This window comes from Heloderma suspectum, chromosome 4, assembly GCF_057233095.1.
Source record: "Heloderma suspectum isolate Gila_16-S chromosome 4, 16-S_ref, whole genome shotgun sequence".
NCBI classification, from domain to species: domain Eukaryota; kingdom Metazoa; phylum Chordata; class Lepidosauria; order Squamata; family Helodermatidae; genus Heloderma; species Heloderma suspectum.
In genome coordinates this window covers 170,547,899-170,564,204 of record NC_139461.1, presented here as the reverse complement: position 1 = coordinate 170,564,204, position 16,306 = coordinate 170,547,899, and the positions used below count along the sequence as shown (strand labels likewise).

Genomic DNA, 16,306 nt, shown 5'->3' with positions numbered 1-16,306 from the left:
TTAGCTTCCTTATTGGTAATACTCTCCAGATTTGGGGATTTTAGAAGGCGATTTCCACACGCTTTGGGGACAAGAATGTAGACTTGCACCTAATACTTCCTTTCATCTGATGTTAAGATTGTCAAGATCGCTCTTCCTTTATTTTGCTGGAAGGCTTTTGAGGGGCCATTCTGAAACCAAATACCTGTGGACCAAATATCTGTGGATACAGTATCTTAAACACATTATTCCTATGCCACATGCTCTGGAGTTTTGCCTCAGGTGCACTTGTAGTAGAGCATTTAGTGTTGCAGCACCCACCCTCTGGAACACTTTACCAATTGACATTAGACAGGCTGCCATAGTTCTGACATTCAGATGTCTTCTTAAAGCTCATTTCTTTACAGAGGCTTTCCCTGAAGTGTGACCCAGCCAGCTATGCTTTGTTGCACACAGTATGAGTGTGCGGTTTTATTGCTGATTAATTGTATTGTGTTTTTTTATTGTTAGAATTTATAGTTGTTTTTATACCCTCATATTTTATGTTCACTGCTTTGATATTTGTGGAAAGCAATATATAAATTTGAATAACAACAACAAGCTAAAATGAAGCATAAACCAAACAAAATGCCTCTCTTACGTGCAATTAAGTCTGCTTAACTCAAGAGAGCAAGACTTCTCAGCGATGGTGCTCGCCTATGGAACACGATCCCAAGGGAGGTTCACCTACATTGTAATTTTTTTGGTGCCAAGCAAAGACCACATTTCCCCAAGCTTTTAAAAAAAGTATTTAGTTCTGAAGCTTGCCTGGTTTTGTGCTGTGCTATCTGTGATTTTATTTTTCTTATTGTAGTTAGTATATTTTATGATCTTATTTTAAATTGAAGGTTGTACAACCCACCCTGAAAAAATGTATTTGAGGACAGGATTTGAATGTATTAATAATTATCACTGAAGCCTAAAGCATTAATGCATGTTATTATTATGTAGTATATCAATGTGCAAAAGCACTTGGTGGAGGAATGAACAATATGATAGGTCCCTGCACTGTGGTCTTTGCAATATTTGCAACCCCTCCCCCTGCCCCCTGATAAGGGTGTGAGGCAAGAAAAGATTAGGAAGATGGAGGCAATGCCTTCAGTTCAGTTCCACATACTAAAGCTCAGATTTAAGCTAGGGTTAGGCAACCTTTTTTCTGTTGGGGGTCACATTCCCTCATGGGTCATCTGTTACAGCCTGCATGCCAGTTGTGGGCAGGGCCAGAGCCAAAAGCAGGTGGATCACCCCTTTTCTCTTTCTGCCACCTCCATTCTCTCTCTCCCTTCCGGCAGCAGGCTGCCAGGGAAAAGATAAATCACTCTTACTACAGGTCTGAACTGATTGCATACAGAAGCTACAGAAATTTTTGAAATTAGGCGGAGGGTCACCCGAAATTAGGCCAAGGGCCACAAGCAGCCCTAGGGCTTCAGGTTTCCCACCACTGGGTTGGAAAAGGCTTCATGGAAAAGGTGGGTCTTGGAGGGATTTGAAACAAAAAAGAGGCAACATCACATATATGTTTTGACTCTAGACAGCAAGCAGAAGAGGTGTTGTTGTTTAAGGAAGCAGAGCATCTTTGGATACTGAGGGTGATGGAGTTCAAGGAGTCATGGGAATACTGATGGCAGAGAAATAAAAAGCCATGAAAGGTTTTGGAGATAAAGACAAGAATGCTGCAGTGGATATGGGAGTTGAAATGAAGCCAAGGTAGGGGTTTAAGGAAGAGTGTTAGATGGTTTGAACAACAAGAGTGAATGATTATGGCATCAGAGTTCTGGACAGAGGTGAGAAGACAGAAGTGTTTCTCCTAACTAATTTTCTGAATTATTCAACTTGCACTCAGAGCAAGCGAGTAGTGTCTTCCAGCTTAGATGGAACCTACACTTTTACATGCAGTTTCCAACAAATCTTCTTAGGGGAGAGTTTGCATGCAAAAATGATCAATGAAGCCTTCCTTATAAAGATGTAAAAATTGTGATATAGGCAGATTCTTAATCATGACATTTTAAAAAGGCTTCAAGTTAGACAGAACAAAAGAATTCAGAGCAGCTTTCCCAACCTAGTGTCCTCCAGATGTTCTGGACTTCAGCTCCCATCAGCCCCAGCCAGCATGGCCAATGGTCAGGAATGCTGGGAATTGTAGTCCAAAATATCTGGAAGGCACCAGGTTGGGGAGGGCTGATTCAGGCCATTTTCCTATAAAATATTAATACTACTAGTGTGCACATGAATGCAGATTGTGGACTGGCCATCAAGTGATCTGGGCAAAGTTAAAACAAAAATAGGGATATGATGGCAGGAGGATGTGAACAGAAGGTGAAATGGCAATGCCCAATTAATTTTAAGGGCAAAATCTATATTGTTCATGAATATTTATAACTCCTACACATTTATTAAGTACCAAATCATATGCTAGCAACATGCAGAAAATAGAAGTGCTCATAAAATAAATGAGGGGATAATTACAACCAAAGGAGAGTGGAACTTTGAATACAACTGATTCCTGAGGCTACACTGCAGTTGCACCCATGCTGCAAAGAGAGAAGAAGCTCTAATTAGGTTTCAATTGTGCCTTGTACAAAATGGTATTGTACTACACAGAGGTGTTCTGAGACAGATAGGCAAATGAAAGATCTTCCTTTGGAAATAAAAAAAAACAATAGTTCGCTACGTGTTTAGCATTAATTTGAACTATATGAGCATTGCAAAACAATCTTTGCACCATCCAATACAAAATAGGACCATAATTACTAATGGTCTTAGAACAATTCTTGAACAAATGGAAGGCATTTTAGCTCCTACTGTTTAATTTCCTATGATGTTAATTTTAGTGATGATTTGAAGCCTAAAGTTAGAAAGAGTCCCAAGTCCACCCAGCCTCAAATATTTAAGGACTATACAGAAATATTTAAAGAACATTACACTCTAATTTTCAAAAGCTACTTTTTCTGATTGAGATTCTACGGTTTCAACCATACACTACCTCTCAATTGTACACAGCTACGAATTCACTCCCTAAACCTGTTTTCCTCAGTGTGTCACCTGTGGGCATCACAGTGCCAACAGACCGCTCTCTCGGCACCTCCAAGGCCCCCTACCATACACCCTGTGTCTGTATGTCCTGCAAAGCAAAGTGCCAGCCTCCAGCCAACTTCATTTCCCCAAATGCCTCTAGGCCGACATTCTTAGGGAGTAAAGATCATTCTCTGGTGCTGTAGTTCCATGTCCTGGAGTTCCATGCATACGCTCATGCATGATCTTAGCAGCTTCTCTTATAGCCTTTATCCATGCTTGCAAAAGAATTCTATATACTGGTTGAGGCAGGTCTTGGCCCCGCACAAACTTTAGCCAATGTGTGCAGCTTCTGGCAGGCTTCTGACCCAGCTAGGAGTGTGTGGAGGCATTGGCTATATCAACTGGAGCCTCACTCTGGATACTATTTGCACAGCTCAGCAGAACCGTTTTGACCTGCCATGATTGTGCATGTCACAGCAATCACATGTTCCACCCCCATGTGGAGACACTGATTCGTACAACTGGCACCTGTGATACCAGCTGGTCTGCAAGCCTATAAACAGCTGCATGGTGAGTATAAGCAGCAATAACAATGGTGGATGGCCACAGGATATGTTGGTTTCTGGGAACCGACCTTCCCCTCCTCCTGTGCTGCCTCACAGGCAACTTGGAAAGGCCCTGCGCTTGGAAGAGGAGCACGGAGTGGTGAAAACAGGGCGTTCCAGGGCAGCGTTCCAGGGTGGGGAGGGTGGAAATGCCTGTACGACACATCTTATGTCTCGTCCGGCAGCCGCTTCCCCCACTCCACCTTCCTGCAGCTAGACAGCTGAAATTGGCTGTCTAGCCACAAATGTAGGGTGGCTGAAGCACAGAGGGGACGATCCCCTCCGTGCTTCTCCTGCACTGCATTGGATAGGCGGTTGCCTCCGAATTCAGAGGCGGCCACCTATCCTCATAGGATTGCGCCCTTAGGAGTTGTGTTTTGGACAAAATATATACTTACGTGCTCAGAAAAGCAAGAGTAAACGTTTCTGCTACACTGACTGGCCCAACTTTTAAAAATTAAACTCTAAGGCTATGTCTTCTTTCAATACTTCTTACCAGAGTTCAAGATGCCATCCCACTTCTTTTAAGGTGGACCTAAAAGCACTCCATCTTTTCAATGGACATAACTAAGTTGGACCTACTTTGAAACCATTCAACTATGAGCTCTGTCTTTTATACTGTCTGCAGTCAATAAGGGCAAGGGGTCCTATTTTTCAAACATGCATATACGATCTTTCAAATTAAAACAAATATATACTTTGCGTTGCTAGTAACTTGAAAAATATCATGTACATTAATGGGCTGTTCAGTAATTCAAGATTAGAGATAAATGAAATCTTACACAACACTAAATCAGGGCATGACCTGAAGGCATCTTGCTGAAGTTAAGTAGGTTTAGATCTGGTCAATGTCTGGATGGGAGATTGCCTGGGAACCCTATGTATGCTGCTTTGAGCTCTTTGAAGGAAAGGTAGAATGTAAATGTAATGAATAAACAGCATGTCAGAAGTATCTGGAATGTATTTATTGTTTTTATATTTTCTATATTACTTATCCTATTTAGCTCTACCATTCATAGCAGGAGAACTATCCCTGTGCAAGCTTTTGTAAACATACCTAGAAATTTTTTTCATTGGTTCAGTAGGCTTAAAACATGGGAGTAGAACCTCAGGGTCAGGGGCCAAATCTGGCCCACCTGGGGTCCCCACCCAGCCCTCTGGGGTTTCCCAAATGGCCATGCCTCCTTCTCTTTTCCCCAACCACCAATTGTTTGGTGGTTTCCTGGCTTTTGTATAGTTCCCACCCCCACCCCTCATTCTAAAGGATGGAATACTTCTCTTAAAGCAGTAAGAGATTTAAGCTAAAATATGCTAGTATTTTTGGTCCTGCCCCTTTTGTTCCACCCACCATTGGCCCGCAAGAGCTTCCCTGAAATGGAATTTGGCCCTCAGGCTGAAATAGGTTCATACTCTTGACTTAAAATCTCACCTATTGAAATTCCACTAGAAAGAGTAGAGCTCTCTGCCTGCCCTCGTGATGGGGCATGTGGTTCCATGACACTGTCATCTAATAGATGCCTTGGTCCTGCATTTGGAAACGTTGCACTTTTAAACTCTGCTGTGTTCATCTTATGAATGAAACTAGAAAAAGAACAAAGGATGCAGAGACTACTTTACCACATTGAAATATATCATAGCAGCAAAGTTACTATATACAAGATAAAACAGTGTTCACCACCTATAAAGTATCCATTTATATTTATATAATATCTCCACAAATCATTTGGCAAGAATATATGATATGGACTGCTGAAGAGTAGAATCACACTTTACATTCTGAACCTGGGCACAAGAATCACCCACGTGAAAGTGGCAAAATACATGTCTGGTGCCCTCAATGAACCACACATGTTTAAATGGTTGAGTTTTCCCTGTGATAGACACTGCTACAACTGCCATTCTCAATGCACACTGAGCTGTGTGTAATTTCCCATTTAAACCCTAGAACCTTGGGGACCCACATTTAAAAAGTGTCAATAAGCCCTTTCGGTGTTCATAAACTTCCTAACATAGCTTCATTCTTCATGAATTTTTGTGTGATTAATAAGGATGACCTGATTTAGATCTTCATTTTGATTAGATCAACTCATGAGACACTAAGGAATCCTTCATATGGTAATAGATTTCCTACAGAGCAAACCTGCAAAAATTGGGACCCATCAGGTCAAGTGCAGACCACCAGCTATGTACTTTGGCCTGCCAGATAGCAGACGCTCTTTTTTTGCAGGCCAAGAAGGTAGCAAGAACAGGAGGCTTATCGAGTCCCTGGCAGTGTTCCAAACATGGTTGATGGTGACCTATATCCCATTTGGTGGGTCACACACAGTGCAGGATTGCAACACAGAAAGAATTTTCTATGCCATTCAATCCTAAAAGGCACAACATTTGCCATATTCCACTAACTAGTCATATTTTCCTCCTATGCACAATGATATTGCTTTGTTTATAACAAAAATTATTTTACCTATAACAAAAAAGTTACAAATGTGCCAAGGGATATTTAAGTAACTTTATACACATTCAGTGCTAAAATCAAATGAGATCTTAATGATATAGGGTGGGATACAAATGTTTTAAATAAATAAATACTAAAAAATAAATGGCAAAGAACGTATCAAGAATACCTTTATATCAAGAATTCTTTAAAATCATCATTTTGGGTCTCATGAGATTAAAGCAATAACAGATGGGGATCAGGATACAAACACATTGGCCTGTTTTGCACATAATGCTAAGCCAGGATTTGTTTAATTGTGGTTTGTATGAACATCTAAACTCACACCAGGCACAAACCCCAATTTGACACCATGGTTTGAAGTTGTTCTGGAATCCTGGCTTGCTTTAACGGTTACCTGTCAGTGACCTAGTTTGCACATCTCAGCCAATCTCTGGGTTGTTTAACCCAGACATTGGCAAGGGCGTGCGGGAGCAAGCGAGTGCGCAGCCTCCCATTCACTCACCACTTCCACAAACCACACCTACAAACACACAGGCAAAACAGTCTTTTACTGCTGGCTGTGGGCAGAAGGCGCTAAAGGAAAACAAAACAGGAGCTGGCTGCACAAGTAGTGATTACTTTCTTCCTCTGCAACACCGACTCTGTCTTGCTCAACAAACTATGATTAAACAAATCCTGACTTACAGATACAGTGGTCTGCTAATGCAGCCACTGTATCTAAGCTGAATTATAAATTAAATGCTGACTTGTATCCTAAACTGTGACATTTTCTATGCCCGTGTGGCATCAGGTTCCTAGGGGATGGAGGAGTTGGTGGTAGCAATGCTCCTTCCGCTGCAGCATTTTTTCGTACACTTTGTGGGGAAACTCCAACTTCAGGGCCTGCAAAAAAAAATAAAGGAAGAAATGAGAATAGCAAGCTCTAGCTGAGTGTGACAAATACTGATGATTACATTGATTTTATTTTATTTATATCTCGTCTGTCCACCAAAAATGGTGCAGTTAACAATAATACAACACAGATTTAAAAAACATAATTAAAAACGAACATAAAAACAGATCCGTTAAAACACAATTAACAACACAACAATAAAAGAGACAGACAGGATGCAACCAGTTATAAACCCCTTTTGCAACAGACCAGCTTACATGCCAAAGGCCTGCCTGAATAAGAATGTCTGTGCCTTCTGGCAAAAGGACAGAGAAGGGCCAAGCTAGCTTCTCTCAGCAGGGAGTTCCAGAGCCTGGGAGCAACCACTGAGAAGGGCCTCCCCCGAAGGTCTTAAAACCCAGTTATGCTTGTATGGGACAATGCGGTCTTTCAGACAGCCCGGTCCCAAGCCATATAGGGCTTTACAGGCCATAACCAGCACTCGGAATTGTGCCTGGAAACAGACCAGTAATCAGTGAAGCTGTTGTAACAAGGGAGTCACATGTTCCCTTATAACTGACCCCGGTCAACAGGCTGGCTGTTGCATTCTGGACCAGCTGAACTTTCCCACACACAGACCCACTGAAATCAATGGGACTTAAGTTTGTCCTGACCTATTTAAAACCCACTGATTTCAGAAGGTCTGCTTTAAGAATTAGTAAGTCTGATCTAACTCTGTATTGACTTACATCTAGAGAATGAATAATGTTCAGATGAAGGGCCTTCTGAAGACCCAAAATGAATTTCTAGATGACGTCTGTGAGTCACACTTTGTCTCCTGAACTCTAGATGCAGCAATGGCCTGCCCCCCCCCTTATCCCTATCGTCCTTCTCCCATGAGCTCAAGTCTCCATTCTTTTCTCTCTCTCTCTTTTAACAATATAGCAAGAGATCTCTAGAATGCTCATTGCATTCACAATGCAACAAATACTTCTCCAGGCCTGCAAGGATTTCATTTTCAAAATAAACAGAACTATGAAGCAGTGCCTGAAGCCATCTTTAACAAAGAGATGTGATCAAATAATTTTTGGTTACCATTTTTTAAATGTTGCCAAAAAAAGTTAACAATTTTGAATGTATTGTTTTTAGTACCTGGAAAATATTTCATTTTATATCATATTTGTAAATTAGCATTTTAAAAACGGTATTCTTAACAAGACAACTGAAATCCTTCAACCTGGTACATTTTCCCCCCTCTGGGCAAATACAGTTGGGTGAATATAATTATGTTGGCAATGCTGAAGAATTAAGGAACATTAAACTAACATAAAGATAAATGTGGTGGGAAGAGGGTCCTGAAAGGCCATGGATCATGGATGCCGCAGAACATCGTTTGCCCCTGAAGAAGAGTCACAGGACTTTAAAAGCCTTCAACTTCTATTGCTAAAAGCAATATGTGACTTTCAGTGCACCTTTGTGATTTACAGATCATTTTAAAATGGAATTAAAGGAGGTTTTAAAATGTTTGAACTTCAATGCTCTCTGATAAACATTTACCTACTAAATCTTCACGAGAGGCAGCAGAACGTGGGGTACTGGTCCCAGGTTCTATCTTTAATGAAAGCCTGCATTTAGAAACAACAAGAAAAAAATGTTTGCCAATATCACAGTGTAGGTGGAAGACAATCAGTCATCTTATTCTTAAGAAAACCCAGGTATACATTTACTATTCCTTTTGACCTCTGTATAGGACACCAAAGCTGAACCATTTGACTTCCACTCTTATATACTCAAGAGAATGCACTAACAATATTTATCTGTTTTAAATAGTAAATAACTTTCTAATGGCTTGTGGTATTCATTAGGTGTATCTGTAATAAAGATATCAAATTAGGATATGAAATTTAGGTCCAGTTTTTAAAAATAAGAGTTTTGATAAGTGCTCCAATGGAGGGTTTCCCCTCCCAAACACACAATAGATTTGATTTTGTATATTTGAAATAGTAAAAAAACACATATGGCCTGAAATTAAATATAACTGTTTCAGCAGCTAAATGTTGTTACCATCATGAACAAAATCATACTTCTGAAACTAGATTTTCTCCCCAGGACCCAAAATTTGTGCCACGCCGCAAGTTGTCAAAACCATGATAGGCAAGATATGAAACATTTTTTTAAAAATCATCCTATTGGTGATTTTGAATGGCCATGTGCAGAGATGCCTCCATGCTACTGTGGCTCCCTGAGAATTCCCTACTGCCCTATATACTGACGTTACGGGATGTGCACTCAAGGGCAGCTGCCATACCACCACTTAATAGTAAGGTCTCAGTCCTACGGTGGCTGCCAGCCTTGATTTTAAGAGGACCAGTGCTGATTTGTATTGGTGGATATTGCACTGTAGGCAGATAGTGCACGGAGGCAGTAGTAGCTGCGGGGAGTGAGGGAGAAGGAGAGAGGCATCAATACAGGCAACCGAGAACTGGTCAACATCCCCCTGGATAACTATTTGCAAGGCTTCCATTACTAATATAGGCTTATCTTTCAATTACAAATCAGGGGAGATGCAGGGAAGAATTTATGAAAAATAGACACCTACATACAATTCAGGGAGATCCCAAAAAGTTCAGATAGTCCTGAAAGAAAGGGCAGGTGCTTGTTCTTGCCTACATTTACTGTTCTTTATGAAATATTACTTGGCTTTAAAAACAAAAAAAACCCCAAAATTAAATGATATATTATAATATGTTTGACTTTATACTTACTTATAATTGTCATCTTCTACAAACTTTTGAAGTTCTTCTATATACTGAACAGAATTCAGGTATTTTTGAACGTGAGGCAATGCAGGAATATCTAGATAGCAAGCAACATCTCAGTCATTTTGTATCCGTTACCAGTGTGTGTCTGCATATTTGGCCATAAATGTTTTGTTTTTCTCACACATAAGCAAGCATTTGGCTAACAACTGTCCCCCAAAGTAGAGTCGTGACAGAACTGAGATCGTAGTCTGTAATATAAAGCAATCTAAATAGCAATAAACAGGGAGAGGGGGGAAGCAGCTCCATTTTTTAATACTACACTGTAGGGATATACGTGAATTTCATTCCTGGTAGCATATCATGCATCCCACCCGCAACCCTGAATGCAAACAAGAACACAATTCTTGAAAATTTTCACAATTTCCCAAACGTGTGGTTGTGATCAAAAATGTGCACTTGCGCAAGTGCGCAAATACACATATCCCCAAAATCTGCATTTCCATGCTTTATCACAGTTTTGATCAGGAAAAATGTGCTTTTTAAAAATGGTCACGTTTGGGAATTCAAACGAGGAAAATCGAGCTTCAAGGAGAAATTTGAAGAAACTCAACGAGTTCAAATATCACATGTACTCCCATCCCTCCTACACTGGCCTCAACCCAAAATTGTGCATACAGAAGCTGTACGTCCACACAGCCTTGCAATCTTCACAGTCCTGCTTGGCAGCACTTTCTAATGTGAAACTAAGCAACCATATCCACCAATCAAAATATAGAAACCAATTTGGTGGCTCAAATGAGCAAGTCACACTAGAAGCTATTGCTGGTGACTGCTATGGAGACACTTTTAAGTGTGTAGAGATGGATCTCTTGTATGCACAGAACTGGGACCACCACTATAAAGAACAAAATATTTAAACTGATGTATAGCTTACCACATAGACACACTATATTATATGATTCCCTAAAAATACTCACTCAGTACTCACCTCATGCTTACTCACAGCCTCTAAATTTCTGCCCAACAAAATACTTTACATCACCCCTCAAAAAAGTAACAAATACAAACAACAGTAGAAAATTGTAGATTAATGCACTATTGTGTGAAATAACACACTATATGCAGAGTGGTATACAGCTATAGTAACAACTTCCAAGAAATGGCCATGTTAGTTTGTTACAATGAAAACAAAACAGAGCCTTGTGACAGCGTCCTACCCTTAAAGATGTGCAGTGCAATCCTATACACATGTACTTAGAAGTAAATAGTACTTACTCCCAGTTATGTGTGTATACTGTATAGCAGGGGTGCAGGACTAGTTTTGGGTGGGGAGTCTCCCACCCAGCTCTCCACAGGCCATATGACGTCAGTGGGCATGGCTATGTCCACCTGATGTCATCTGCTCGCTGGCCCAAGCACCATGTAGATTGTCCACCCAGAACTTGTGCCAGGGACCAGACTTTCCTCCCTGTCACTCCTTTGCAGGACTGAAGGGGACATGGCCAGCTTGGCTGCACACAGGGCTTCTCTAACTGGAAAAGTCCACACATAATGATGCCAAACCAGCCAAGTCCCCTTCGCTTCTCCAAGGAGCAACGGGGGGCTCACACAATTTTGCTAGCCCTGCCTCCTTCCCACAATGGGGGAAGGAAATGGGATGGGTGAAACACAGCCAGCTGGGTTCCCACTGCTCCTCACCTTTTATCAGCTTAGGCTGATATACCAACTATGCCCTTATCTGGACAGAGATAACCTAGCTATAGGGATAGCCTAGCTACAGTTATCCATGCTCTGATAACCTCTTGTTTGGATTACTGCAATGCATTATATGTGGGGCTGCCTTTGAAAATGGTCTGGAAACTTCAGCTGGTCCAAAACAGGGTAGTGAGATTGTTAATGGGGACTGGCCAATGAGATCACATTCCACCAGTACTTTTCCAGCTGCACTGGATGTCAGTCCATGTCCAGGCCTGATTCAAAGTGCCGGTATTAACATTCAAAGCCCTAATGGCTTGGGGCCAGGTTATCTGAAGGTTTGGTTCCACCCATATGTACCTGCCTGGACACTAAGATCATCTTCAGGGATCCTTCCCCAGGAGCCCCTGCCAAAGGAAGCGAGGCAGGTGGCTACCAGGAAGAGGGCCTTTTCTGCTGTGGCACCCTGGGTGTGGAATGAGATCCCCAGAGACGTTCACCTGGCACCTACATTGTACTCCTTTCAGCACCAGGTGAAGACCTTTTTTATTTTTCCAGTGTTGTAGCACTCTAATCTTTTAGCTCTGCTGTTTTAAATCTGTATTTTAAATCTCTGCATTGCTGCTAGGTTTTATTCTGGTTGTACTTTTATATTCTAGTTTTAAGCTTTCATATTTTATATTATTTCATGTTGTACTTTGTGGTTTTAATTTTTGTGAACTGCCCAGAGAGCTTTGGCTATTGGGCAGTAGAGAAATGAAATGAATGAATGAATGAATGAAGAAGTGAAGGAGACTCTACCGCTTCGCCTGCCCCAGAAGGAGGTGGGGCAGGCAAAGCAGGAGACTCACCCATGTGGAGAAGAGCAGCTGCTCTTCCCAGCATGGACAAGTCCCAATGCCTACCACCCCACATTCCTGCTGCTGTGTCTGATCTGAGATCAGAGAGAGCACTGGGGGTTCCACTGATGCTGTGCACCAGCAGAGGAATCTCCACTGTTATCTCCGATCTCAGATCAGAAGTAGCAGCAGCAGCAGGGGAATGCCCTCTGAGAGGATCCCTCAGGGGTGGGGCTTGGGTCCTAAGCTCCACCCCTGGAAGGTCAAAAAGTGATGCAGTCTGGATTGGGGTTCCCCGTGGGCCTGATTAGGCCTGTAGACCAGAGGTTCTGCACCCGTGCTGTTTAGGATCGCGGTCTAACAGACATCTTGTGTTATAAGTCTTTGTTGACTAGGGTCTACCTCACTAGCTACATGAAATGTTATCCTCATTTGGGATTTCATGGTCATTTGGCCCCATTACTGATTCCCCCCCCCCCATACACATACCCCTTCTAACTGTGAAGAACACTATGTGTCTGATGAAGTGAACTCTAGTCCACAAAAGCTTAAGCCAAGATGTTACAAGTCTCTTGGTTGCATTCCGCTAGTGATTTCTGTCATCCTCAAATGTCAAAGATATAAAAGAAAGCAAAGTTAATTCTATAGATAATATTGAATTTAATTGATTCAGTGCCACCAGTTCAGTGCTATTGCAAAAGGGAGGCAAGTAGCCTCCAGGGGAGATAATCATAGTCACAACATAAAACTTATCTATTACTATTAATTATTTTTAAAAGCCCAGGTTAATTTGAGAAGATTTATAATGGACACAATTATTACTTAATAGAAGTTTGTTTAGTCTTGGTGCTATTGCAATAGCATGCTAAGTCCCTTTAAATTTACACCTTCAAGTTACAATAACAATCCAAAGAGATACTCCAGGTCTGCCCAAAGACTTGAGAATGTCTGGTGAGATTTCTGGCTTTTTAGTTTGTACAGCAGACATGTCCCCACCCCTATCTCAAAATGTTTTGAACATTCCCTCTCTTTAAAAAATGGCCTACAAGATGGCAGAGGGGTATGGCTGCTGTTTGAGAAGTCCAAAGCTCCCTTGTTTGTGTGGTTCTTTGTATCCTAGCCCACCCTCTCTCTCTTTTTAATCAAAGAGAACAACATGCCTAATGAAGCCTCAATGAATTTCACATTCAAACAACTTTATTAATTGTTTACTCAAAATGAGAATGCTGTACTATAAATGCACAACAGAACTTACCATATTCACAAGACTGCTGTAAATCCGAAATTATTCTAAGTATGTTATTCATTAAATTTGATCTCTGCTCATTTTCCAGAATGCTCCCCGTTGATGGGTACGCCGAGTCAATGTATGTCAAGTCTGAGAGATAAATACCTGATCAATAGAAGATCACAAAGAGATTTTTTTTCATCTAGGGCATTGAAATAAAGAGAATTCAAAATATTTCCTCAGAAGCACACCTTCCCAGCCCTACTTTAGCCTGGAGAATAGGTAGTTGAGCTTTGAAGACATGTGGTAGAACATGTAGTTCTGCCCTTATATCTGAAAACGTAATGTTACAAGAATAGAATTCTATACACATAAAAATATGCTTATAATTCCACATGAAAAGTATTCAATTAATTGACAAATTATAAAAAAACTAAGCTGTTTTAGTTTTTAGTTTAGCTGTTTTAGTTTAGTTAAGCTGATCACCTCTAAGTGATCAGATATCACCTTTCACTTTACATACTACTGAGATATATAAGCCTTATTTTTACTCAGTAATATCTGCTACCCTCAGGTTTTTTACTTTCTAGATATATTCCACAGTCATGAAGTCTTTCTGCAGAAAGAAAACCCCCCACTGAACCCCCCACACACACTTTCTGAACCCCACACACACACACAAAAACCCTATTTGAAAACTCTAAACACATTTACCATAACTGCCAAACTCCTGTTGCATAGCAGAGTTGATATGCTCTAACAGTTAATCCATATCCTGAGTTCTGTTATTAAGTTTACTTCTCTAAACCAGGGGTGGGCAAGACACATGGTGGGTTGGGCCAGAACACACACATATACCCATTCATTCACACACACAGGATCAGGATCACGGGGGGGGGGGGGGAGGTTAAAGCTTCTTCCTGCCCAGCTATCTTCATCAAGATTACTGGGGGCAAAGCAGAAGCCTTTAATGCCCCTGCCCCAGTGATCCTGATGCAGGCAAGATACTGTTACCCACCTGCTATTAGCAACAGCAAAACAGCAATATGTTCATTACAGGCCAGCTGATGGCTGATCAAGCTAGGCTGTGGGGTATAGCGGGAGGGCTCCACAGGCCTCACAGAGAACAGGCCATGGTCTGCCAACATGTCCTCTAAACAAAAAATACTGGGGGGGAGGTGGAAGGCCATCATATGCTTAACACCAGCTTGCAACAGATACTAATTATATTGTAAATTTCAGAGGACAAACGGAATAGTTTCTCCTTCCCAAATATATCAAGAAAACAACCCAACAAGGTTTTGATCCTGTGGGAATGACCTTCTCTAACTGACATTTGGTTCAGCAAGATTCTTCCAGGGATGCAGAACCTCTAGTCTGTAGGCCTTGAACTGCTCATTGCTCATTAAGAGTCATCTTGGCCTGCTTGTTAAATTTACAGATTTGGCAGAATGGTGGCAGCTGATGGGACTGGGTTTGGGTGGGGGTAGGTTCTGCGGGAAAAAATAAATGGCTAATTCCTCCCTAATCATATTAAAATGCCCAAGGTTCTCGCTTGAAGTGTGTGGAATTATTTACCAGCCTAAACAAATATATAACTAAGCATACAACCTAGGTTAATTGATTAAAAACACACCATTAGGTTCACATTATTTTATTTTCTTCTGCAAATATTGTAAAATGAAGTGAGCCCTCTGTTGTGTGCAAGCTGTCAAGTGGCAGCTTTAGCTGAAGCTGGAATCTTTTGCTATTTGAAAATTTGACGAGCTGAGAGTGGCTCTTTCTGTTATTACTAACCAAAAGTCTCTCCCCCCGCCCCCCAACACATATTTCTATGCCTATGTAACACAAAAAAGAGTTAATACTATCTTTCTTCCACAAGTTCCTTTATTACTATTGCAGTAAGAACTGTTTCTCATTAAGTACACTTAAAAGTACTGAATGTGACATTCTGGTCTGCATTCTTCAGGACTATAAATGCTTCATGTTACTCTTATATAAATATAAATGCAACCCGTTTCTTTCATTCTGGAAACAGAAAACTGAGTTTATCCGCCCAAAAGAATCTCTCCTCTAAATTAAGCTCACTACTGAAACAACTTAAAAGGCATCTTCAGGCAGCACAATAAAAATGTTTTGCAATTGCCTGAACTCATATTGTTTCCCCATCTGCTGCTCTCCCTTCAATGAGCTAACAGTCTCTCCTTGTTCATACTGTGGGTTCTTGCCCTCCCTCCAGTTCTATCCCTCCTCTAAAGGCTGAGGATAGGAAATCCCTTCTCCAAAGGTTGTAGATTGGAGTCGTCCCATCCCCCCCCCCAACCCCGTTCTTCAGTGACATCATATATGGGCTGACTGTTTTAAGTCTAGGCATGAGTTTATTTAAGAAACACATCCAAGTGTGCTGTATATGGAAGCAAGGTCAGCTGTTGCTGGTTAGTACATTTCAGCATGCAAGTGCAAGGCAAAAGGAGAGCAGCTTCAAAACATTTCTGCATTTTCTGGAGTAGAAGAAGATGATTTTGATAGTTAATTCTCTTATTAAACTAAATGGGGTGATACATACTTGGTTGTAATATACAGCAAGACAAAGCAACAGTTCTCTCTAAAAGGACATCAGTTACCGGACAACTGTTCTGGCTCTAGGAGGAGGATATACACAGGAAAAGCCTCTGGATTTTTACTCTACTTTAGAAGAAAAAGTCCTTGCAAGGTTGGTGTCTACATATTTTCTTTGTCAATCTGATTGCAACTTTTCTGCAGTCATTAGTGTCTGTAGACTGCATATGGATGAGACTGCTGTTATATACTACAT

General features: G+C 41.1%; 2 protein-coding genes across 5 annotated transcripts in view; one reads left to right on the top strand and one right to left on the bottom strand.

The window, feature by feature from the left end:
• Positions 1-16,306, bottom strand: part of RALGPS2 (Ral GEF with PH domain and SH3 binding motif 2) — a 176,953-nt gene that overhangs the window by 33,948 nt on the left and 126,699 nt on the right. For all 4 annotated transcript variants that reach the window (XM_084851237.1, XM_084851235.1, XM_084851234.1 and 1 more), the window contains 5 exons: positions 13,519-13,656; positions 9,733-9,823; positions 8,525-8,592; positions 6,843-6,978; positions 5,068-5,219 (listed from right to left, as the gene is read on the bottom strand). In XM_084851237.1, the coding sequence (XP_084707363.1) occupies positions 5,068-5,219; positions 6,843-6,978; positions 8,525-8,592; positions 9,733-9,823; positions 13,519-13,656 (585 nt within the window). The remainder of the gene's footprint in view (positions 1-5,067; positions 5,220-6,842; positions 6,979-8,524; positions 8,593-9,732; positions 9,824-13,518; positions 13,657-16,306) is intronic.
• Positions 15,878-16,306, top strand: part of ANGPTL1 (angiopoietin like 1) — a 28,515-nt gene continuing 28,086 nt past the window's right edge. The window contains exon 1 of the mRNA XM_084851238.1: positions 15,878-16,204. The gene's annotated coding sequence lies outside the window, so the exon portion shown is untranslated. The remainder of the gene's footprint in view (positions 16,205-16,306) is intronic.